General features: G+C 36.7%; 1 protein-coding gene across 1 annotated transcript in view; it reads right to left on the bottom strand.

The window, feature by feature from the left end:
- rimbp2b (RIMS binding protein 2b) overlaps nt 1-27509 on the bottom strand; it is a 175290-nt gene extending 147781 nt beyond the window's left edge. Inside the window, exons 1-2 of the mRNA XM_077224507.1 lie at nt 27326-27509; nt 27088-27219 (exon numbers count right to left, since the gene is read on the bottom strand). Coding sequence (XP_077080622.1) covers nt 27088-27216 — 129 coding nt within the window. The 5' untranslated portion in view covers nt 27217-27219; nt 27326-27509. The remainder of the gene's footprint in view (nt 1-27087; nt 27220-27325) is intronic.
- Between the last annotated feature and the right edge of the window lie 345 nt (nt 27510-27854).

A 27854-nucleotide genomic window follows, 5' to 3' on the forward strand; every position in this document is an offset into this window, starting at 1 on the left:
AAAGGTCAACTGAAAATCTCAACTTTATCATGTTTTTTTCCTTTATGCAGGAAATAAGGATTGTTACAGCTAAACAAGCATGTCATCTACAATTAAATAGTCTAGCTAGCCAGTATGTCTGTGTGTACACTGTGTGTTCTTTGTTAGCAGAGTGACTCTTTTGTGGTTCTTGTCAACAATACTGGTTTCCTGTAAGGCCTGACTTTAGCAGGTGGCCAGTGAGTACAAAGCAACATTACACCATCATCATGTTCTTTACACATTACCAGGGGCCATTACTACTCTGGCAAGCAAACAGGAGCTTATCAACATGTCTGTTTGTGTGTGTGTGTGTGTGTGTGTGTGTGTGTGTGTGTGTGTGTGTGTGTGTGTGTGTGTGTGTGTGTGTGTGTGTGTGTGTGTGTGTGTGTGTGTGTGTGTGTGTGTGTGTGTGTGTGTGTCCATAAACTGGTTTGGGTTACATACAGAACATTATCACCTGCTCCATTTGAATGTAAAGAAAGCAACGAACAAACAGGCATGAACACAAATGCGTGTGTGTATATTAAACTGCTGTAAATGAACAAACACACATACACAGATGATCTTGCTTGCTGCTGTTAGTCAGGTAACATGAAAGCTATAACAGAAGCTGAACCAGATGTTTAGCTTCAGCAAAAGCTCTCAGTTACTGAAAAGCTTACAAATTCAAGTGGCTGCCAGACTGCTATGATCTGGTTAAAATATGAGTGAAAAAAATGATCGTTTAAGAAACAACCACATAATCAGTGTGACATGCAAAGTCTAAAAAAAATGTCCAAAACTGTGAGACCACATTGAAAATCTTCTTGTTGTTGCCATTTTCAATATATTTAAGAGGACCTATTATGCCCTTTTACAAAGTATGGATTTAGTTTTTGGGGTCTACTAGAATAGGTTTTCATGCTTGAATTTTCAAAAAAATTCATATATTTTACATTATTATAGCAGCACCTCTCTTCACAGTTTGTTTATCATGGTACGATGCAATTTTGTTTAATCTAACTAGCTAGTTTCCCAAAACCAGTCGCACCTCTGTCGTTTGAACCATATTAGTTTAACACTATAGGGCTATCATTAATGATGTCATGTGTAGGTGGTGGAGTAATAACTTCTGCTAATTAATCGATTCGAGATAGCAATTAATGTATTTAATATTTTTATGGCTAATATTTTTTAAATCACATTAACATGCAGTATTTGGCGTACACTTTACTCCAGTATACATGTGGGTCATTTGGTCAGCAGTTTTCTCTACGTAACATAATTTTTCTAATATGATGCCGTAATGAACTGAGGACACTATTTTTGTTCCCTGTTGTTTTGCTTCATTAGATGTTTGATTCATTGCGGGTTCTTTCATATTTCATAATCCGGGGTTCTCTCTATGCAATGCACATGCACACTCCTCAAAAACAGCACTGATTATTAACACGCTAAATTATAGATTAAAATGTATATTTATTTAAATGGGATGAAAGATATAGAATGAACTGAATGTTAAACTGCTTACTTAGTCCCCAAGAGCATGATCTATTTAAGCTCTATGCTCAAGAGCTGTAGTTCCAACCACATAAGTTTGTGATGCTGTTCGCGAATGTTCGTAGGAACTATGGTTTTGGGAAACATCAAATCGTTCAACTATGTTGGAAAAGACGGAAAAATTGCAACCATATTTGGCTAAGAAGGCTTTTGGGAAACGCACCCCTGTTTAGCTCCTGTTTTTATGAAGCCCCTCCTTACAAAGAAAAAACACAATGTGCTCTCACTGCTCTGATTGGCTGTCTGGACCAGTGTGTTGTGATTGGTCAACTGCTTCGAGTGCGTTTCAGAAATGTCCTTACCATAGCCGTGAATCTCAAAATACTACTAGTGTAACTAAACCAGGCTCCACCCTTCAACTTTTATGTTTCACCACATATAGAGACAATAAATTGAAACTTTCTTTGAAAACAGTATATAAGTTTTCAAAACCATATGAAACCAACATAATTACAAAGCATATATTTCCTAGAACTCGACATGTTTAAACTAGATTTTTAAAATATTTGTCCTTTTCTTTATCTTAGACTTGTATGTGTAATTTACCCATATAATAATAATAATAATAATAATAATAAAAATGCTAAAATAAAAGCACTTTCACTAAAGTTTTCAGACTTTTGGATTTCACTATATGTCATTTATAATTAAATGTGATAGTTTGATTAGCACTCCAGAGAAAATCTCTAATATTGACTATATTTGCAGCCTGAACTATCGAAGATGCCATTTGACAAGAGTGCAAGATACTTCATTAAAGAAACTAATGTGCTATAAAAGGCACCAAAAACAGCCATGTAATGACTCAGCAGTTTAAAGTTTCAGTTTAAAGTACCTACATATATGGCATTTGAGATCTTCAGATACTCACACCTGCCTAAGCGTCCGCTCTTAAATGACCAGGATAGATGAGTTAGCCAAACTGTTAGCTTAGCCCTTCAGATCACAGGAAGCAGAAGGAACAAAAAGCGTGTTTACTAATTCATGGCAGCAGTCAGGTGTAACGGGGGGCGGCCTTTGTTCTGGAGAAGATTCAGAAACGTTACACTGAGGGGATGAACCATGGGTAATATACAGGGCTAAAATTAGACTGTGGTGTGAACAGCTGCGAAGGGAAAATGGTTTTGTCATTGACAAGTATGTGAAAACAAATAGCCTTGAATAGTCTGCTGACCACCAGGCATGTTGTGTTAAGCTGTAATTTAGTGTTGGTGTCACAACGGATCTGTTAAAACTGTGCGATTTCAAGATATGGCTCAAATGACATTCTTTGAAAACAATCATTCAGTTGATCCAAAACAAACCAGTAGGCAAATGAATGAACAAATGTTTTCTCTGATCGGATAGCTATCGGTTCGTTAAAAGACCAAGTGTAAATGCCCTCTGAAATGTTTAAATCAATTTTGTACTCATAAAATTTAGTTAAATATGTATTTAATTTTAACTATATATATATATATATATATGAAATGGTCTTTTATATATCTTTCATGTCTTTGATATAACTGAAATGGTGACTATTTAGTAATTAAACATATTTATTTAGACAAAAAGTGATTATTTTATCTTAATTCAAAATATGTATACTTGCCACAGCTATGTTCAGTTTGTTTTAGTTTGCATGGACTTTTAGTTTGTATTCATTAGTCACATTATAGTTTCTTTGTTTCAGTTTCCCGCCACCCATTTAGTTTCCATGAAAACTAAAACAAACTGAACAATGCTGTGACAATACTATAATAAATTGTTGTTCTTATTATTATTGCTACACTATTTCTCTTTCAACTTTTCCAAATTAGAAGTGACTTTAAAAGTCAAGAGCCCAAGTCAAGAGCACCAAACAGAGAAAATGGCTCTTGATAAGAAGGTCCTTTGCAGAACCGAATGTGCTACAAAGTACTACTGAAGAACCTTTATAGTCACACCGTCTGAGATCCGTCATTTGCATGGCTGACCACTCAATGACCTTTCAGATGCTGCGTGCTGAAAGTGTGACTGTAGTTGAGAGAAAGAGCTAGAGCATTGCACAGCCATTGGCCTCAAGAGAGTGAGCAGCAGGGTATTTATAGCCCTACTCGTCCCCAGCTGCATGGCTCCAACACCCCGCCAACAGGCAATTGGGCAACACAAGCTCACCCCTCCGGCAACCCACCACACTAACGTCCATAACACAAACAGACATCTGGACATCAACAGCCCTCAAAAGGGAGAGAATAAATGATCAGGCAGGAAAACGAAAAATGGGCTGAAAGAGAGCAAGAAAAAGATCCACCATCACTGTTTACCTTTGGAATTTATAAACTAGTCCTAGCCAGACGATATAAATTACAGAAGAGTAATACAAAACAATGATTCTCAGACTGTTTATTCTCCTTCACGGTGCTTTAAGGACAGTTCAATAAAAAACATCTCCTGGCAATATGACAATAATAATAATCTCTTTTGGTTTCATTTTGTCTGTGTTCTGTTACCGTTTTGCCTGCCTGATTTGCTAGTTGGTTTCCTTGTTTGCTAATTAGTCTTACACACCTGTTCTGTTTCACTAAATCATCCCCTGTGTATTTAAGCCCTCCGTTTTTCTGTGTTCCATTGTCCGGTCTCGTCGATGTTTCGTGCTTGTGTAACGTTATCCTCCAGCAATCTCCTGTGTTTTAGTTTGAGGATTATATTAAAGACTATTTTGTTTCTCTACTCCTCCATCGTGCACATTCAATACAACAAACGCCTGAAAAATAATCATATTAATAATAATAATAATAAAAGTTTAAATTACATTTATTTAAATATGCTCAATGTATGATATAATTTCAGTGATTGGCAAAGAATACATACATGATTTGGCATTTAAAATAATGCATTTTGTTATAAACATTGTTTGATATTTTTTGTGCTCATGAAGTTTAATAAAGTATTTTAGTGATATAACTCAGCTGTAGTTTTTTATGACTGAATATTCTTCATTTAAAATATGTATATTGTATACATATTTATAATAATGTATTATATACATATACAATAACTATTATTATACTAGGGATAACTCAATGAGTTATGATTAAACCTTAAAAAATATGCTCCAACATTTTTGGAGAGATGTTTATAATTATTAGAGAAACATTACCAAGCATCTGATATATATAAAACTTGTCCCAGGTCCATGAATTAAATAATGAATCCAATCTAAAACAATTCCCATGCAATAAGAAACATTCAGAGCAGATTACCAAGCCATCATGCCAGTTCAGCACCACAAAACTGACCTTCCCCTTGGCTCAATGTCCAACTTCTAAACAAACAAGGGCCTGAAAAATCCCGCATTTTGACAGCTTTGTGGAGCTGAGCTTGTTCTCTCCCCATTATCAATTTTAATTAGCGTGTTTGGCTGTCTGTGAATATGGTTAAGCCTTTTTTTCCCCAACAGCCAGGCGGCCATTGTACTGGGGTCAGGTCTGGAATCCTGTCAGCACAGGCAAACATTCCCCGAACGGCTCGGCTGCAAGTCCTGAAGAACTCTGCAGACGCAGAGAGTGTCGGTCTAGAAGGCGGCCACCCCTCCTCACCGTTTTCCTAATTGGTTTTCAGTGAGGGCAAGGCAAATTAAATCTAGCCTATTACAGCTATGCTATTCAATTAGCCTTTGCTACTCCCATGCACTAAGAGGCAGAGATAGAGAATCTGCACTCATCTATTAGGTGCGCTACTCAAATTAACATGGGACCATCAGAAAGAGAGAACAGCACCAGAGGAAAAAAAAGAGAAGAAAACATTTGATTAATTCTACTCTGTGCTGTGCAGTAGGTATTTCCAGGTACAAATATTATTTTTGTCTTATTTTACAGTCAAAATATTTTTCTTCAAAGCATAAATATAACCAGATTTAGTGAGGTTTATCAGGTACACTACAGTTCAAAAGTTTGTAGTGTGAATTTGTTTTATTGTTTTTGAAAGTCTCAAAGAGCTCACATTATTAAAACAGAAATATTATAGCAGTTTAAAATAACTGTTTTCTATTTGAATATATTAAAATGTAATTTATTCCTGTGGATTTTCAGCATCATTACTCGTTATCGCTGTCACACGATCGTTCAGAAATCATTCTAATATGCTGATCTGCTGATTTCTTCGATGAATAGAAAGTTCACAAGAACAGCATATTAAAAAAACTTAATGTGTAAATACTTTGTGTAACTTTTGATTAATTTCCCGCATCCTTGCTGAATAAAAGTAAGCGAAGTATGGGAATGATATCAAAAGAACCCCTACCTAAATTACAGCAAATTCTTCTTACTAAAGATTTTTCATTTTTAAAAATTCAAATGCTTGTTTTGTCAAATTAATAAAAGCATAACTATAAAATTAATGTCATACATTTTAATCATTAAACCTTTAGGTCAAAAGGTCTTAAGACCAGAAGAAAGTCAGACAGGTGTGAAAAACATTTGACTGGCGTTTGAGTTCTGGCTCTCTCTCACATTCACTTCCTTTTTCTTTCTGCTGTTCCAAAAAAAAAGCTTTCCAATATAGCAATTATTTTGAAGTGAAAAAACATATTTTTCTATGCTATTACTGTACGTCTTCATGTATCAGAACACAGTGATGAAAAAGGAAGGATGAAGTTAGCAAACAAAGACAAACACCTTTAGAAAGCTTGTAGGTGACCTTTTTCCTTTGTGGCATCACAAGCAGCCACTTAAAACCTCTTTCAATTGCTCAAAGCCATAATGTCCTTTAACACAGGCTATGAAAAACATGGCTTTCACAAAATATGATGATACTGTAATGCTTGAAGGAATGAATTTTCATATAGAAAGAATGTAGGATTATAATTACATCCTCGGCTAAATAAAGAGGACGATAACAATGGGTCACATTCTCGTTAACACATTAACGGTCTCTGTGGAGAGCCGACTGCGAAGATGAATCGGAAGGTGCGAAGATAACATTTCAAAAGAGGACAAAAAGAAAAGACAAGCATTTATCTGTGGGCACAGTGGGACAAAATTTATGCTGACATAATGATGTGTGAAATGAAATTGATCAGAACAGCAGTGAGAATCAATTAGCTCTGCAGAGTAAACAAGGGTCCTGTCAGGCCTTTTTCTCCTTATTGATCAGAAGTATAGGAGAAAACAGATTATTAAAATAATAAAAAGAAGCAGCCAAACTTTCAAAACCAGATTTTAAAAAAATCTGATAAAAATGTAATTCATTATTCACAGAAAATATGACCTCTTATGATGAAGGGCAATATTTTCACTGAAAAAAAAAAGATTTACATTTCAGCCTTTCTCACTATTGTATGGGATCAAAGACTGAATATATCACAAGATTTACAAACTACTTTTATAGTGTATTTATAACACCATTTAAAAGATTGCCGTCAGAAAGATGCTTTTTAAAAGAAATTAATACTTTTATTGAGCAAGGATGCATTAAATGGATCAAAAGTGACGATACAAAAGATTATCATTTCAAATAAATGCTGTTTTTATTTATCAAAGAAACCTGAAAACAAATGTTACATATGTTAAAATACAACCCCAAATCAGAAAAAGTTGGGACATTTTGTAAAAGGCAATAAAATCAAGAATCTGTGATTTGTTCATTTTATTTAACCTTTTATTAACTGACAAAAGTACAAAGAAACGGTTTCCACTGACCAACATAATTGTATTTTGTAAATATGAACAAATTTTGATTTTGATGGCTGCAACACACCCCAAAAAAGTTGGGACAGAGACCAAATAAAAGTGAAAAGATTATCCAAATTAGATTATCCAACTCTTTTGAAACAGTCCACAATGAGCAGGTGAATTGGTAATAGTTGAGGGTATCGTGTTTGGGTGTAAAAGTGCTTCTCAGTCTTTTTAAGCAAAGATGGGTCATGGCTCATCACTTTGTGCCAAATATCATGAGAGAATTGTCAAACAATTAAAAAAATCACATTTCTCAATGCAAGATTGCAAAGAATTTATGCCTTTCATCATCTTCCATACATAATATTGTCACAAGATTCAGGGAATCCAGAGAAATCTCAGTCTGTGTTGGGTAAGGCAGTAGACCTCTGTTGAATGTGCGTGACCTTTGAGCCCTCAGATGGCATTGCACAAGATACAATCATGCTAATCCGTTAAATACAGACATATTTGCTCAGGAGTAATTTGGAAAACCGTTTTCACTGAACACAGTCTGACTCTGCATCAAAAAATGCCACTTGAATCTCTGTTACGCAAGGAGAAAGCTTTACATCAGTTCTATGTGGAGATGCCGGCGAGTTCTCTGGGCCTGAGCTCATCTCAGATGGTCTAGAAGACAGTGGGAATGTGCGCTGTGGTCAGGTGAGTCCATGTTTCAGCTTGTTTTTGGGAGAAAATGGACACAGAGTTCTCAGTCCCAAAGACGAAAGGGACCAACCCGACTTTCACCAGCGACAGGTGCAAAAGCAAACATCTGTGCTGGTATTGAGGTGCATCATTGCAAACGGTATGGGTAACTTGCATTATTGTGAAGGTACCATTGTCATGGAGGAATGTATTTGAATTGTACAGAGACATAAACTGCCATCAAGATGATATCTTTCCTGGCAAGCAAGACAATGCCAGGCCTCATTCTGCACATGCTAAAACTGAGTTGTTTCTAGACACTCTACACCATAGAAGGTATGTGCCTGTTTACTGCAGTCCAGATATGTCTCTTATGGAAAATGTATGGCCCATCATGAAAAGGAGAATCAGACAGTGATGACCACAGACTGTTGAGCGGCTGTCTTATATCAGACAAGATTGGGCAAATATTCCACTAGCAAAACTCCAACAATTAGTATCCTCAACTCCCAAATGATTAAAAAGTGTAATTAAAAGGAAAGGTGAAGTGACACAGTGGTAAACGTGTCTCTGTCCCAACTTTTTTGGGGTGTGTTGCAGCCATCAAAATCAAAATTTGTTCATATTTACAAAATACAATTATGTTGGTCATTGAAAACATTGGAAAACGTTTCTTTGTACTTTTGTCAGTTAATAAAAGGTTAAATAGAATAAACAAATAACAGATTCTTGATTTTATTGCATTTTACAAAATGTCCCAACTTTTTCTGATTTGGGGTTGTAGAAAAGAGAAATATTTCACAATATTGCTCTTTTATTGCATTTTTGATTAAATAAATGCAGCCTTGGTGAGCATAAGAGACAAAATCCTTCAAAAATCTTACAAACCCCAAATTTCCTTTTTCTAAACTTACGATTTTTTTGACGAACATCCAATTTTATTATACAAAAATCTCCTTTTGTCTTCCACAGAAGAAACAAATGATACAGCTTTAGAACAACACAAGGGTGGAGAATTTAAATATTTGGGTGAACTATTGCTTTAAATTAATGACCACAATTTAAAGAGAACAGCGCTGTAAAATATGAGCACTGCAGATTACATCACACCACAGACGTGCTCAGTAATAAATTGATTAATAACGATAGGCTACATAATGAAACAGTTATAATCTCTCTTTTCTGATCTACATTTTTAAATCGCATCGTTAGACTCGATGCCTGATAATTCCAGTTCCGTCAGCCTCCGAGCAGCTGTTTCCAATCTGTCCCAGATCACTGAAGAAATCCCTGACAACATCACATCTTGAGCCATTGCCCAGCATGCTCAGAAAAAAGCAACGCTACATTTGCCCAGAAAAGGTGGATCCAAACAAGTCTACAACAACATATGGCACATCCAAAAAAAAAAAAAGAAGTCATCAGCTAGTCAGCTAAACAAACAAACAAAAAAAGCACTATTGGCTGTTAGAAAGAATTCACCCAAAAGAAACCCTATCACAGTAGTATCGGAAACTATATAAAGACTGGCTACAGTCCTTGCTCAAAGGGATTTGAACAAGTATTTCAAACTAGATCCAAAGGACATGAATTATACCTGAAATTGGAAGTATTGTTGAGGAGGGGTGTGCGATTGTATATTATTTGACTTTATGAAACAAAGCAGGCAAAAATCCCATAGACTTACACTGAAGACAGAAGTGTGTAAGAATGAAAGAATAAATTAAGAAAATACAAAAAGGAAAAGACTTTGGTGTTATCTGACAGTATGACGGATTTTGACGAAGACTTGCTGGTCAACTCAATGGAAAAAAAGCCTCAAAGGCCGTCTCTTTGCGCTTCCTGCAGATGACCATAATAATCATAATAAGCAATTTTAATCGTTTTCACACACAATTATGATTAAGGGCAGATAATGGATTCATAAAAACTTGTTTTCACCTTGCAAAATTATGTTAAGACCTCAAAACACTTTTTTTTACCATAGTGTATGATTTGTGAACAAATATATTTTGGAGTTTGTATCACTTAACCAGCCCCATATGTTCGGTTTTACTGATGAACTCACCTTGCTCGGTAGCTCAGCTGGTGCACAATTGTACTTGTGATGCAGAGAGCTCGGGTACGAATCCCGTAAAAGACGAGTAACAATAAAAGAGCTCGAAGACAAGAGTTAAAAAACAAGCTGAATTGCCATGGTTACAATTGCATTTCTAAGTCACATTTGCTTTTGTTAACACTATCGGTTAGGTTTAGGCTTGAGGTGTATGTTATTTTAAAAAGGACCATAAAATGGACCAATGTATTTTGCGTTTTGCAAAAATGTTGCCACAGGTACGTTTTTCTAATGAGTCTGGGCTGAATTTAGCACTTACTAGCATGAAGAACAAATATGTTCATGCGTTTTTGAGGAGGCGATAAATTATACGAGCAAGAATGCAATTTTTCTCAAATATCGACACAACTGCAAAGGAGACAGATTTAAAAATAAAAGGGTAATATTAAGTGATTTACATTTTAAACACAGTTTTTTCAGTATTGTTTGCTCTATTTTAAAACTAAATAATAGCTCAAACTAAATGGTTTTAGTTAAATATTTAACCATCATTGCATATGTGTAAGTAGCCTGTGCTTTGTCATGTCTTTTATTGTGAAAACTGTCATTTGACTTCAAGTTCCTTTTGTAGTTCTGTTCATGGTCTTTGTAGTTCTTTTGTTCTTGATAATTAGACTCAGGTGTCTCGTGTTATCTAATTAGCTCTGTTATTTAACCATGGTGTTCATTCTTACCTGTATGGATTATTGTCTGAATGTTAGTTTGTTCTAATGTTCGTGTGAACATGCCCTTCATGGATTCATTGTTATGGTGAAGCTTTATGCTCTATGTCAATTGTCCTACGCTTAAGCCATGAATTACTGTTGTGAGCCATTAAACATCATTCTTATTTGCATCTAGATACTGACTTTAACTTGGTTCTTGGAGCATGTTACAATATTTCTCTATTGAACATTTAAAACATTATTTGCACATAAATGCACTAGGGGCAAATATTGTCCCTTGGTGGAAGAGGGGTTGCAGAATGATGGTAAACGACTTGTTACTGAACTTCAAATTTAGCAAAAAGTCATATCAAGCATAACCATAACAAATCATTGTTTACATTATCGATCAATATTATCACTTCATAGTACTCATGCACATCCCTATAAAATTATGTACCATAAAGTTAGGACATCCAAGTTGGAGGATGTCCTAACTTTAAGAGGTTATTTGCAAGGATTTTTAAGAACACTCTTTTCAGGAATACAAATTATTAAGGTTTGTCTTAAAGGGATACTCCACCAGTTTTTCTTATTAAACTATGTTATTCCCTTAACTAAGACGAGTTGATACATACCTCTCTCGTCTCAGTGCGTGCACTATATCGCTCTGTATTGCCGCAAAACTATGTTAGCACTTAGCTTAGCCCATGCACTAAATATGGGCCAAGCAGAGAAGCGACCAAACACTTCCACGTTTTCCCTATGTAAACACAGTTACTCGAGTAGTGTAACTTGACCTGGGCTGGTGACACAAAATAAACCGTTGCGCTTTTCTAAGCGTTTAAAATTGATGACTATATTGTATGGCGGAATACCATAACAAGTGCTTTTGAGCACTTCGACTTGGCGCAATAATATCTTCACTCGTGAAAAGTCCTCTTACCGGCTCCCGCTTCCTCTCGTTGTATTGACGGAAATGTCAGAGGGAGAGGAAGCGGGAGCCGGTAAGAGGACTTTTCACGAGTGAAGATATTATTGCGCCAAGTCGAAGTGCTCAAAAGCACTTGTTATGGTATTCCGCCATACAATATAGTCATCAATTTTAAACGCTTAGAAAAGCGCAACGGTTTATTTTGTGTCACCAGCCCAGGTCAAGTTACACTACTCGAGTAACTGTGTTTACATAGGGAAAACGTGGAAGTGTTTGGTCGCTTCTCTGCTTGGCCCATATTTAATGCATGGGCTAAGCTAAGTGCTAACATAGTTTTGCGGCAATACAGAGCGATATAGTGCACGCACTGAGACGAGAGAGGTATGTATCAACTCGTCTTAGTTAAGGGAATAACATAGTTTAATAAGGAAACTGGTGGAGTATCCCTTTAAGAACAACATTACTAAACACTCGCAGCAGACCTATCACTTCACCGAACTAAAGCCAAGGGATGCTTTCTCTCACACACACATATACAATATTCAATAGTTAAGAATCCTCAGGGAAATAAAACTCAAGTCACAAACACAAAGAAACTTTACGAGTGAAGTCACATACTGGCAGCCGGTGTCTCACAGTAGACTTTGTTTATAAATGAACCTCTCAGAAAATCTCCAATACACCTCAGATTTGATTCCAGCACAGCTTTTGAGAAGCCTGTATAGTGGCAAAGCAGAGATGTGCTGTTCTTTTTCTTTCTCTAATGACGGCTAAAGGCTAGCATGTATATGCTCTTGGACGGTCAGGATGACTTCATTGAGCAGCAATTGAAGGGCATTTTTCCTCAAATCCACTCACATCACTGTCAATCCAGACTTATCTGGACTATCACATTCACAGCAGGCCAGCCAGCATGGATCAATTTTACTCCTCTTAAAGGAACCAAACTTTCCTTGATCTTTAGAAAACACACTGTCACTTATAGACCCCTTTACAGTTGGTAAACATGGTGAAGTTTTTTGTGGGCGGAGCTTAGGTGGAGGCAGAACGATCACTCTGGCCGCTTCACTAACGTTAGTTTGCAAGTTTTGTTAGCTTGTTTTTTAACAATGACTGGAGAAAATCCGATTTTATCTTAATGTGCAAGGTCACTCACTGTCCAGGACCACGATTGTTATTTGCTAAAGTTAATTTTAACGGACGGAAGCAGATTGGCTGGCACGTACACGCTCACTCAATGGATGGACGATCTGACAGGATTAACGTTAACGCTAGGCTAACTCCGGTTGAGTAGCCTGAATTCTACACCTATCCGATAGAGAAACCGAGCATATAGAGAAACTGAGGGCATATAAATCTTTAGATGCCTATAACTATGTGCTGAATGGTCATGTACAAGACTTGTGTAGTACGATCCGCAGTTCTGCCTAGCCAGCGCCAAGACGGCGACAATGTGAAGAGTGACATTACGGAGCAATTTTAATGATGTGAATATTTTCTAGAAATAAAAATTCCAGATACAGCATATTCATTTTTCATTGATTCTAGCACCCAACAACACAACAAGATGACATTCAATAATAATAATACAAATTTAAGCTCCTTATTATGTACCCGAATCTGTGCTGATTTGTATTTGGCGCCTCCAGTTTTTACTTTGTTTTGCCTCCAGCTAACGCCGTGACGTAATTGTGACGTCAGCGCAAAAGGGGTCTATAGAACTCAAAACTCCAGGCAAAAAAGATAATTTTTACATTCTATGTCAAAACCAGTCAATCTATAAGCAAAAGATCACATACTACCAGAACAAACTTTGCCCAAACCTGCAGCTCACGAGTAAATGCTGCTGCTCATTTCATATGCGAAAAGGACATTTACACTACCATTCATAAGTTTGGGGTCAGTTCATTTTTTTCTGAAAGAAATAAACACTTTTGTTCAGCAAGAATGCATTAAATTGATCAAAAGTGACAGTAAAATGTATAATGTTACCAAAAAAAACGATTTTAAATAAATCAAATAAATGCAGCCACAGTGAGCATTAGACACTTTCAAAACACAATAAAATCTTACAAGCCCCAAACTTTTGGATGTTAGTGTACATAAAAGCCTTAAAAGCACAAAAACAAAACGGGAAGATAAGAAATATAGCCATGAAAGAGAGGGTGGACAAATAGCCGTGAAAAACTAAATTATGTCTTACATGCAAAGTAATAATAACAACATAGCATTACAAATGGACCGCAGGGGAAAAAAAGCTAAACAACAACGTATGATATGCCAACTGTAGCCTGTCTCTTACTCTCTGCGTGTGTAATTATATTTCATTTAAAACTCGTAATAATGCCTAATGCCATTTTAAGTTTCCCTTGTTGGTGTTCTGTATTCAATTACAGAGGTCTAATAAATAGAAATGAGCTATATGCTTTGATGCAGCAATTACTTTTGATGAAACATTTACTTAAGCATAAAATCACATAAACGCATAAATATCTAACAAACATGACAATAAACAAATAAATGTTCTGGCTTATAAAGACAATGAACAAAAACAAGCCATCTGTGTCCAAAAAAATCGCCGAATGTGACACCAGATGTCCGATGTCATCGCATGGGGTGGGTGTTTTTGGATGATTACAGGGCGAGCTTTGAAGCTTTGGCTGTCACTGAAAACATCACTGGGTAACAGAGGCAGCCTCCCAAGCTCAGCTTTACTGAAAGGTGTTACTTCATATTAGTGTGAATCCCCACATGATTGGATCAACAGGTCCTCTGCTCTCATATGCTCAGGTCATAAGCAATCACACGGAGAACTAAATCTCGTCTCGTATGAAGCCTTAAAACTAGCTGGTGTTCGTCTAATCACAAGCAAAAAAAAAAAGTGATTACAACGGGTAATAATTCTCAGGTCCCAGACTTGTGTTTAATGAGGACCTGGTGCCGTTAATACTGCACACAAATACAGCAAGAGATCATCTTAAAGGTGCAGTAAGTGATTTCTGAGAAACTCTGTTGAAAGTGGATCAGACCGAGCACCACAACACACTGGTAATAAGCAATCACTCTTGATCCCTTAAATTCACATTATTTTCGTGAATTTAATTAACGAACCACTTAAATTCGTCATTCTAATGAAATGGCAACAAGTGCTGTGACCCCTTTTCAAGTGCAAGACGGTATATAACATGATGGAAGGTATAAGAAAGCTAACAGAGTTACATTCACAATGTAACGGGCTGATATAATAAGCATGTCTGATGTTTTAGCGGCATCATTCAAATATTCACTAGATATTCATGTGAAGAACTGTATATTCTTCTGTTTACTTAATTTCTGATAGTCAATGCACATTATCTGCTAATTTCTCTGGTATTATTCTGTACAACTGTTTGCAGTAATGGCTTCATCAATATATGGCACACAATTACTACCAGCAGGCTATTTTTGTGTTTCAGAATACCCGGCACTAAATGTCATATACAAACTGCGTTGGACGCTTTACAGGTTGATCAGATGGCCTCGTCCTGTCTAAGTGGGTGGTTCTTGGCCAGAATAAGTAGTCGTCCACTGTCCTTCAGAATAATAAAATAGCAAACAGGACACCAGAGCTTAAAAACTACAACAACTGTACATCAGTGGACATGGAGACAGAACTGGGACGGACAAATATACATCACAGTTAATTAGTTTATGTTAAAACTGTGTAATCCATATGGATGTGATGTTTAATTTAGTTAAAATACATAAATTAAATATATAAATATATTTTTTTTATCAAGATTGAGTCTTGAATTTAAGCCTGTTCTTTAATAGCATTCATAAAGATTAGTATTACATGATCAAAGAAATTAAAATAATCATTATAAAATATTCATAAGTATAATTTTACACCTTGCATTTTAACACATATTAAAGCAAGAAGGACAGTTAAACATTTATCGTTAGCCTCGAATTTTCATTTTGTCACAAAAGTGAGTATTAATACCCAATGAATAATTGGATAGCAGTGCAGATCTGTTGAAGACCTCTGTAGAACATCACTGCCTCTGTGTTGTGTTCGTATAATTAAAAATCAAAAGCGAGTCGTGGCTCTCAGAGGAGAACCTGGATATAATCGTTTTTTTTGTTTGTTTTTTCTGCTTGGATTGATGACAGTCCAGATTGGTGATGTTGGAAGTGAAGAGCGGCTATTCCACCGTCAGATATGAAGCAAGCTGAATTGCTGGGCTGAATTCCCAGGACTGTGAGACAACAGGGCTAAATAGAATGTCAAGGTTATCTCTTAGTAACGCAGGCCTGAGCTGGTGTGTTTTATTTGTCCCAATTAAAGCCAATTAAACGGCTGGAAATTACAGCGAGGTCAGGGCTCGATTTATTACGCTATCGTGAACATCAGGTTTCGTTGTGGAGTGTTACGTGATATGAGCTCCTTGGACACTTAGGGTGTTCCCACAAGAACTAAAGACGAGTATGGTGCATAAACTCATTATGGAAGCCCTTGGGAAGGCAGAGCTAAATGACAGTGTTTAAAAGAAACACATCTGGGAGAAAGCAGTGTACGTCACAATAATGAAGCAAAGATCTGTTGAAATTTCCATTTCAGAACGATTTCAAAAGTCTTAAGGCTTGATCACACCAAGTACGATAGCGATGACGCTTTAATAATCGGAGTATCTATTTACACCAAGTGCAAAATACCCACCTTGTTGGCAGAGATAACTCTGCCCACCACTGTCTGGTTGAGTGGCATGTAGCGACCGACCCAAGAATGATTTTTTTCAGAACTCCCTTTTCCCATCACATATCAGCTCGGAGAGGCATTTATTTAAAAAAAATAGCCTATATATAAATAGTGTCTGCCACTATTTGCACTAAATATAAAATGGCATCTAACAATACTCAGCACAAAGAAAATACTGCTATTTTCACTTAGTGCAAATAGCCTCTGCCTTTAATAATCGTTCTAATTTGAGAATAGGGAAAATCCACACCACAACTATAACTACTATGACAGAGGAAAAATATAATTCGAATCACTTTCAGAAAGATTTTTTCCAGCCGATGAACAATAAAAAAAAAAATCAACAGCCAATCAGAATCCACCCTCAAATGAGCTTGAGCATTTAAAGCGACAGAAGACATAACTGAAGAGCATGCTTACAATAAAATGCTTATATTTATAGGCTAGTTATCTTTGTAGTAATCGTTCTTTTTGTGAACAGGCCTTTAGTCCTCAATCATTATAGCTGCACTAAAAAGAGTGACTAGCACATTATTCAAAATGTCTCTTTTTGTGTTCCACAAGAACGGAAACCACAGATGTTTTTAACATGTCATGAAGTGTCATTTTCATTTTGTTTTCGGGTAAACTACTCCTTTAATCGTGAACACACAAACACACCTACACACTAAAACATCTGTCCATACACATAAATACAGCCTCCTCTATTATATTCCAAATTCATTTGCATGCAAACCCCAGCCTGACTGACTGGCATCTGTCTTCTCTTGGTGTTAACGCTCTTTCCTTCGCTCCACCTTCTTTCTCTCTGGCTCTCCATCTTTGTTCCTTTTACCTTGTCCTCCTCTTACATGCACACACATACTTCATTATTCAAAAGCATGTCCATTTTCTCGGCAGCTGCAAACTGACTGCTGTCTGTCACAGAGATCACAGCTCAGCACACATACAGAGTGGACACTAGTAAATCTAAATCCTCTTCGCTGTAGAAGAATCGAATATAATCCCCAAAACACAGCATTTCAGGCAAAACGAAAGAACGATAGATACGTAGTGACAAGCACCTGCCTGATGAGATTCATATGATGGGCATACAGTTCCAGAAAGGACATGTATGATCATAATGCACTTTAACCCCTGGCGAACAACACCATAATGAGATCCCCGCTGAGCATTTCCATCTACTGGACCACACAAACAAGGGAGGGGGAAGGAAGTTATGTAATCTGGACATGACTGCCGCTGTTCATACAAGTAAGGCAGGGATGGAGGGAATGAGGCAGAGAGAGAAAGAGCGAGAGAAAGACACGTGCCCTGTACTGCCAGCAGGGCACTAAGCATCACCAGAAATCCAGATATTACAGCGCAGCCTCAAAATGATATTATTTTATAATGACATTATTAGTTCAATTTCAAAATCATATCTACATAACGAAGCCTTTTTATGGTGAAATGGTTCTTTGTGTTGAGGTTTAAGGATCTTTACTCTTGTACAAGGCTCTTGTTCTGCTATTGTTACAATTAATCAGATTTTTCTCACACATCTTCTGCTTCATGAACCCTGAATAAACTGTGATAGATTCAGAACCTAATTAGTTTAAAAAAAAACAAAAAACATATGAAGCATCAGGAGCACAGTTTATGTGACCTAATATCCAAACCAGTCATCCTGCCTCCTTCATTCATTAACTACTAGTAAAAGGACCAAAAAGGTCCTTTTGTCCCCCTATGGGACAAAAATGTCCTTATTAAGGAGTTATAAGCTACGGAGACAAGATATGAATGTGGAGGATCAGAATGTGAGCTTGCAGGCAATTTTAAGAAAGGGGCGGGGTTTAAACAGACTAAATGATTGAAGAAGTCCGGCATACGTCACCAGAGACAAGTCTGTCGTTTTCACTGGAAGGTTGAGCTATGACATTTTAAGTAAACAGTAAAAGATTATTATAAATAGTAATAATAAAAAAATTTAATCAAACATATAAATGGACAAATTGTTCACAATAAGATTAATAACATTCATTTAAAAAATAGAGCTATTATTATTTTTATTTTCAAGAAAGCAAGATATTGAGGACATGATTTAACTAAATTAAGGGAATGGAATTCAATTAATAAATATTAATTGATGGTGCACTATGCAACTTTTTTTGTTCAAAATGAACACAATTTTAATAATGAGTCAATACACCATCAATCCTTCTTCCAAAACGTTTTTTTGTCTTACTCTGATTCACTATGGAAAGATCGTTATAAGAGTTCATATTTTAGGTCGAGCGGGATGCTTTTTGCGCAACATTTCGTACATTTGCCACTCGTCCATGCGTGTCTCGATATACTCGTAAATAAAGAAAAGTTGCTCTGGCTACTTTGACGCATGTGTGAGTGGCATAGTTTGGGCTAGTTGTCACAACGAGTAAGAGAGGTTGACGTGGAGCACGCTAAATCTCAAACCTCAGGGGAATTTCCTGTTTAAAAAAAAAAAAAACACAAAACAGAGAAACTTCTGCTTACAAAAATAGAATGCGGAAGAGCTCGTAATAAAACGATAATCAAGATTGGCTTGGCTTTACAGATGACAAGAACTGAGGGATTTGAAATGTTGTAAGTAAGTGGTGTTTTTATTACTCAAAAGCTTAGTAAGGTATTTTATTGAACAGATAAATTTCCATATGTAGCTCTCTAATATGTAGCTTATCTATTGTGAAGGGTCATTTCATTATGTTTGTTGTAGCTGTGCTGGAATTTATTGTCAAGGAAGTACTGTGCTGAAACATTTTCAGCTAGTCAGCTTGAGATCCTTTCCATCTAAACTGGTTACATCTCTTGAGCCTAGTAGTGAATGTTTTATGAGCAGTATGATAACCATATTCATCCGCACAGTCACGCAGAGCCAAACCACAACCAAAAATGTTCTAAGGCAAAATGCATGCAGTTTTGTTTTTTAATCGCTAGAAGGCCAAAAGTTACATTGTCTATCTTAAATAACCTATGGCCACGAATTAATACATGGTGGGAGCAAATTCTTAATTTGTGTCCACAATATCCATTTTTTTCTCTTCTTGGCATGGGCGGGGCTGTGTAATAAGCCATGAACCAAAATAGTCAGATATGAGGTGAATCACAACATTACAAACGTGGATTGATTTGAAGCAAAAAAGTATTTGTAAATTGGACAAAAAAGACAAAGCATTGCAATTGACAATCAGATTAAAAACTATGGAGAAATATAAAACTATTGATTTAAACATGTTGATTACAAATATACAGAATTAATATATTTGAAGTTCATTGCAAAAAATCATACATACAGATATTTGAGTGTTTGAGAGTGTTGCAGTTTGTTTGGTGCAATTTGCTTGTTTTGATGCACTGATTGATGGGGAGTTCTTTACAGAATCATGGGTAATGTAGTTTTTCACTAAATTATGCTGTTAAGCAATTATTTTAATAAAAAAGTTGAAACAATGTAAGCTGACGGCTTCAACAAAAACATATACCATTGATTAATAACCTCATACAGTAGCTCACAGTAGGTCGGTCTTTAAAGGTGCAATGTGTAATATTTCTGAGGATCTATTTATAGAAATGCAATATAAGATCCATAACTATGTTTTCAGTGGTGTATAAAGACCTTGCATAATGAACCATTATGTTTTTATTACCTTAGAATGAGACATTTATATCTCCATAACCGCGGGCACCCCCTTAAGGAGGTCTACATGTTGTGTCGTCATGTTTCTACCGTAGCCGACAGCGAACAAACAGCGCTACAGAGTGCGTCTCGTCACTACCTTGAAAAAGAAGTTTTCAGTGGTGTATAAAGACCTTACTTAATGAACCGTTTTATTTGTATTACCTTAGAATGAGCAGTTTCTATCTACATACACCGTGGGTCTAGCCTGGTTCTACCAGACTCTCGTACATTTCATTTGTACAGAGAGTCTGGCACCGCTCCATTGACAAGCCTTAACTTCCTTGTAGGCGGGTATTCTATTGAAGTCTAAAACTATTGGATCTGCCCAGAGTCACTCTATCTGCCATAACCAATCGCTGACGTTTGGTCGTGACATATGTCTTTTCCCGAACCCCGTGGGAGGATGGCCATAAACACAAAACTAAGCAAAGATTGTTCTTGCTCCGGCTTTAACTTCTTGATATTCGCCAGCGTTGCCACAACGGACCGAATGGCTTCGCTCGCATCTTTCTTATTTTGAACTACAACTCAAAATAACGCACGAGTCGACATCAACGTCATCGTTCTCAGCCACTCCCTCTGTTCGCTGATTGGCCCGGTAAAAAATTGATCGGAGAAAACCAAAGTCTACAGCGCAATCCCAGGCGTAGTACTGAAGGAAAATGAAATTGAGCGGAACTGCGTAGGAGGGCGGAGCCAGGCTACCGTGGGTCCCCATTGAAATTGAAATGCGCCGACATGTTTATACAGTGGCCCTAAATGGACAAAAGCGTTTCGTCGCCATGTTGCTCTTCGTGCAAGGAAGCAAGCTTAGTTCAGCGAATAAAACACTGACACAATGATGAACAAGTAACAATAATATTCGCAATAACATATAGTTTTACTGAATAATTAAGTAAACATAATTTCTTAATTTATCCTTGTAAAGAAACCTCATTGCTGAACTGGCTACTCTATGCTGTCTCAGATGATGACATATTTTCCTGTCGGCCACCATAACTTTTGTTGGTTGCAATTCGTAACCTCACCACTAGATGCCGCTAAAAAATCATACACTGCACCTTTAAAGGTTAATAAGTTATTGTTACAAATCAACTTTTGGAACAGGACTGTTACACTCTATAATACCTAAAGAATGCTACTGTAAGCTGATTGGCCAATGAGAACATGCACAGTCCCAAACCCTTCATTAGTCTTGAGCTGTGACGTAAAAGACAAGCATAAATTTGAGTCCATTTTGCACTTTTAAGGGCCCTCCAAAGCAAAATTGGGCATTAGTAAAACATCTGCTATAATATAATTAAATATTTGCAGTAGTTCAAACATGTTTCTTGCAAATAATTGCGAAAGAGACATATAGAGTGTGTAGTTCTGGTATCTTCCAGTAAAACCAGCTAAAACCAGCATTAGGGGCGCACAAAATCACATATTTCACCTGCAATCTGCAATGCTCAAATCAAATGCACTGAACTCATTTTGACTGATGACATGACTGAAACAAACAAAACAGTTGGTGTTTGTAGACAGAGAGAGAATGCTGGGATGGTTGAGTCGCTGAAGTTTTGTGTGAGGGTGTTATATTCTTTTTAATATTCTATGAGCTCTGAGAGAACACATTTCACGTAATTTAGGCTGTTGGTGTAAAGTGCTTTACAACAGCACAACAACCTATTCATCCTTCTAATACAATCTAAATCATAAACACTGGATTTTAAAATGAAAAATGAAAAAGCATCACTCTCAGCATTCGTATCAGCATACTAGATGTATGAAAATATGCCTATTCCATAGCAGTTTCACCTAAATACTACTGCTAATGCTCAGAAGCTTGCATGAAGGTTACAAATTCAATCCCACAAGGCAAGATCCAAGATGTGAAAACTTACTGAGAATGCAATACTATACCATCATTGTGCCTGATATATAATACCACATTGCATCAATGTTCTTAGAATTAATTTACTATATGTCAATTAGTACAGAAAAAAACACCTGCTTAATAGCATTTACCTTATTACGGAGTTAAAGACCACAAAACAATACCATCTGTACAATTTTAATCTATACCTTCCTCATACTATGATGTAAATCAACATACAGGAAGATAAGGTTACACCATGTTATTACATAGACTGTATTAATAATTAAAAAGCACATGGGTGATTGCATGTGTTTGGAATTACTTTTTTTTTGGCGGCTAGACGAAATGCATTTGATATAAAGCAACTGGAATTAATAGAAAAACCATAACTATTAAACTGGCTGCTGATTGAAATTAATTCAGGATAACGTGAATTTTTCATGAAATGTGTCATGCTCCTTTCCCCTAGACACAAATTCATTGTCAAAACAGATCGATCTGACATCAACTGATACGATGCTAAAGATGAAATCCCTTTACAAAAAAGTACTCATACAGTACCATGCTGCATGATTATGGTGCTTTCATAATTATCATGGTACTGAACGATTACTATAAAGTACTTAAAGTCAGCATGAAATGGAAGTAGCAATAGTCTTTTCTTCCCTATTGTGACAGATATCCAAGCGAAACAGCAACAAGAAAATATGTAGGGCGGGACTTTTTTTAGTCCATCAGGAATTGATTGGATCATTGTGGTTTGCTATTGCAGTGATGTCATGTGATTGACAGGTTGTCCCGCCCTTTCGTCAGTAAACACGTCATCAGAGAAGAGAAGAGATGTCGCTGCAAGAAGGAGGGAAGGTTATTTTGATATTTAAATATTACGTAGGCATATGAATAAAAAAATGTAAATAATAATAATAATAAAAAAGATTTGCACAGATAAATCATTTATAATAAATACGGCAATTTTACATAAAAAATAAGATTTGTCAATTTTGATTTCATGGTGACTAATAATATCCCATCTGTACTTTTTTGATATTGGTCAGTAAAATGCTTATGAATTCTAATTAATAAATTGTAGAAATGTATATATTGAATTTTAGTTTCAAGTGTAGAATTCTCTCTCTCTCTTTCTCTTTCTCTCTCTCTCTCTCTCTCTCTCTCTCTATATATATATATATATATATATATATATATATATGTATATATATATATATATATATATATATTATTATTATTATTATTATTATTTATCTTTATATTAATAATTTAAGAAGGGTTTTAACTAGAAATCAACATTCAAAGAGAAAACACATTTGTGCAATTGGACTTTTGGCTGAGACATAACCCATGTGACAACTAGCCCCAGCGTCACATATCACTTTTAGGTTGTTTAAAAATGAATAACACGTTTAATTGTTACTAAAATAAAGAACTGTATCTGATTATGACAGAGAAATCTAGATGGAGAGTTTGAAGAGCTCAGAAGTGATGGGCTATCTCTTTAATAGTACAAGCTCCTGTGTGATATTCAGCAGTGCTGCAATCTAAAATGGCTTTGGACAAACCTACCCCACACAGACATGTGTTTCACTGGCAGAGAAATCCTGAATAATGTTTTCAGCACATTTAATACAGCATGCTGCCTACCGTCTATAAGGTTATAGTGCAGACGACCGCACGAGCCATCATAAAAATGTACAACCAAAGCAGCAACGTTAACATCTAACCGACTAAACAACCAAATTGTAACAAATTTAAAGACATGTCTGACCAAACCATCCAATACCTGACCTATCAACACACAACATGCTCTCAAATCAGCTGAGCGCGTGCACGAGAACAAGCGATGGACAGCGACTCTACCTCTTTCGCCGCTCTTCCGTTGAAAGATGAATCCCGTAAAGACAGCCGCGTCCAACTGTGTCATATTAAGGTGCAGCTGACATCTGCGGTCCGCTGTCAGCGCTATCCGGGCTTAAAACGGTTCATTAGCGACCGTCGGGAAGGGAAAAGCGCTCGAGCGGGCGGTACTGAGGAGACCGCACGCGCGCGCGCACTCACTCATTCACTCACACTGCTGGAAGAGCGCTGCACACGAATACACTCTGCATTTAGCGCGCGCTTTAAGCGCTCTACATGAGTGCTGGATAAGAAGATATGTGAACACGACTGGCCTATTCGATCTCACTTTACCACACACACTCACAGAAGCACGCACATGTGCAGAGCCAGTGCAGCTTACAGCAGAACAGTCGTGCGTTGGTTCCCTTTGAAATCTCTGATGTAAATACCCATCTCTCATGCCAAATGCTGTGAACCTACATTATCTTCCAGGTGAGCATCCCCCATCCTCCATGACTGGAGCTGACAAGGTCAAATAAGGTGTTTTTGAATTCTCTCTTACACACTCCCTTCCCCCATAACTGGCCACATTTACATAAACATAATCTTCTCATTAAGGTCAATATTGTTAAACCTTAAACTCAAAGGATGTTCACAATGTGCACAGCTATCAGATTAAATATATTAGAGTAATTCAAACACTTCAATTCTCATTGATGTCCTTAAAGTGATAAGGATGACGTTTCAAGGATGAAAATAAAAATCACTCTATTTTTTAAATGAATGTTATTAATCTTATTGTGAACAATTTGTCCATGTATATGTTTGATAATTTTTTATTATTATTATTTGTAATAATGTTTTACTCTTTGCTTAAAATGTCATAACTCAACATTCCAGTGAAAACGACAGGCTTGTCTTTGGTGATGTATGCCGGACTTCTCCAATCATTTAGTCTGCTTAAACCCAGCCCCTTTCTTACAATTGCCTGAAAGCTCACATTCAGATCCTCCTCCATCCAATCAACAACCGATGAATTGAACAAAGTCCCCGCCTAAATTTTTTGCTTTTTCAATAAGATTTTCATTAATTTTCAAAAGATCTGTCGCTACTTCTGTTACAATGGGACTTTTAGAACAACATACCTCCTCCTTGCTCAAAAAAATTGTTTCTTTAATAGCTCAACAATTCAGTTTCTGTATGACCCAGAATTACCTTTTTTGAGACATACGCAGATTAATGTTGAGTTACAATGAATATCACAAATAAGTTTATTACACAACCCAAAATTCTGATTAATATAGGCAAATCCAAGTGGTCTGATTCAGATTTCCAGAAACTGGAATACTGGATTCATCTAATTATGGAAATCAGGTTAATTTTGATAAATGTTAGAATATTCTTGCACATATAAACACAATACTACTATATATAAACAGAAGTTTTCAAAAAATCAGTATGACTAATCAGAAGGGTATCTGAATAGTAATAGTATTCAGGAGAGATTATGTGTGCAACAAGTGGACACTTTACTATCCCATGAGGCCATGGGTCAAAGAACATCCGGGTCAGGTGACAATTCCAACATGGTGGATGTATTATGCCCGGAAATGTATTTATACTACACACCTGCATGTCTGAGGAACATGCTTCATCAATGGTCACTAATTCAGTCAATCTTCAGTTTATGTCTGCGTATTACAGTAAATGCTTCAACACATTTCTGCGATTTGACTGCAGAAGATTGATTTGTTAATGAGGATCCCTGATGAGAAACCCTGTGAACCCTCTCTCTCCTGTTCTCATGCATGCTCGCTTACTCTTTCCGCCAGTGAGTGAGTCTGCCCAATCGCTTATCTCCCACTGTGTGGAGTGGCAGGACCGTTCCCAGCAGCTGCGACCAATCAGAGATCAGGGATGCAGGAGCAGCAGGGTATTAAGGAGGATTATTTGGATAGTTAAGGGTTTCCCCAGACATGGCAATGAAACAATAGGACAAGACTGCCCTCTGTGCCTCTCACCGGTATTGCACAATTACTCAAACGCTACCACAAACAAACGAATACGGAGCATGAATACAGCAGCGTATCCAGAAAAAGACGATGAGATTCAAGAAAGAAATATACATGAAAATAAAATTACAAACTAGACGGAAAAACAAGCTTGACTTGTTTGGATACTCATTAAACTGCTGCCTGGCAACCGCAACAATTATTAAATGGGCTGTCTTCTCTGTCTCCCTCAGTCTCTCCCAAAAGAGCCCTCTGCTGTCTCAGACATCTAACATTGCATAACCACAGCCAAATATGGCAACACTCTATATAAACCTGCACTGATTCCCATCTCTGAAAGGCACATCTAGACCCAGAGTACATCGCAGGACTCATTAACATCTCTAAAACACTCCAGCCAAGTAAATGTTATTTGCCCTGAGTATAAGTGAGCAATTTCCATCCTCTTCAGATCTGAAGCAGAAAACGTCTGTTCATAAGCACTGTTGGTTAAAGTGAAGGATTGATTTTACCTTTGTTAAATAAGAGACTGGAGCAGACTGAATGGCTACTTTGCCACAAAAAGACCCAATGTTATGTACAATTTGATCTTTCACTAAGCTCCAATTGATAAGGTCTAATGATGAATGCTGATCTGTTACTCAAAGAAATGCCACTACATGTGGTGCTCCTAAATGTTTTCCCATGATACTAACTGCTTACAAAGCTTACAACAGGTCATCAAGTGACTTCAGAAAGTAGTCTGTGATTTTTATTTTGGTGAAAGAACAGATGGAGGGTGCAAGGGAAAGGAGGGGTGGGAAAGGGTTGAAGAGGGAGTAGGCCAAGTCCTCAGAAAACCAAACCATGATCAGGACACAGACTAATCCAATAATGCTCTGAACCAAAACCACGACATTACTAGCAGATTATTGCATCTTTCATTTTAATTCTAAAATCTAAACCAAGCTAATCTCATATACATACATATATATATATATATACATATATAAATATATGTGTGTGTGTGTGTGTGTGTGTGTGTGTGTGTGTGTGTGTGTGTGTGTGTGTGTGTGTGTGTGTGTGTGTGTGTGTGTGTGTGTGTGTGTGTGTGTGTATATGTATACACACACAGTCCAGTCCAGGTCAGAATTATTGGCTCCCTTGCTCAAAGAAGGCTTTGGGGAAATAAATGTGCATTGTTTATCCTTTTGATCTTTCATTCAAAAAGTTCAAAAAGCTAACCTTTCACTGAAGTAATCACAATTATGATTAGTATATACACACACATCTTGAATTCAAGTCCATATAACATCTAAAAACACAAACAATTAATGATAATCTATGTTGTGGTGTAAAGACTTACCTTATCCTTGGTCCTGCCTGGTCCATTGGTTCTGTTAGAGTTGACTGACAGCTGTTTTCGGACCCACTGTAACTCCTTTTGGGGCTGTTTTAGTACCTCCACCTCACACTGCCTTTCAACCCCCATCATCTCCTACAGGTCAGATACACATCCCTTAAACACCCATAGGCCAGAGAGAGTCATAACACAATCAGTTTAGCTAACTAGACTGGAAAATGTGCAACAGGGGTAAAATTACAATTATTCATGATCACTATCCTCGTGGTGTGACAGTACAAGTATTAAATCTCTGTCTTAGTCTCAAATAATAGAGGATTTACAAGACAAAACAATAGTATTTAGTAAAATAAACAATAGTAAAATAAACAAATAAAAACAAACAATTTTGGGACAAGTAAAATTCCACATCTATTTATAATTTGAAATAACAGAACAGAACTAGTGCCTAATATTAGCTAGCCCTACATAATTCTCTTATTTATTTAACTTGATGACAAGGTGCGCTTATTTCTTCTTTATTCCAGTTGTCTTGGACTCGTTACTGACACCTCGTGGCGTGGGTGCATGAAGATTTTCATTAACTGCTGTTATGTTTCACACCGAAGCTGTTTATCATTCGATTTAAGATTTTTTTCTAAATCTACTTCTAACTTTTATAATGTTTCCAATATGTTAAATTAAAGAGAGGGATGGAATGGGACAGGGAACAATTGGGCTATTTTGAATAAGTATTAATAAAACACCAAAGACATTAACTGATTGAATAA

This window comes from Siphateles boraxobius, unplaced genomic scaffold (genome assembly GCF_051911475.1).
Source record: "Siphateles boraxobius isolate OS27281-9 unplaced genomic scaffold, OSU_SipBor_1 9, whole genome shotgun sequence".
Lineage (NCBI taxonomy): Eukaryota > Metazoa > Chordata > Actinopteri > Cypriniformes > Leuciscidae > Siphateles > Siphateles boraxobius.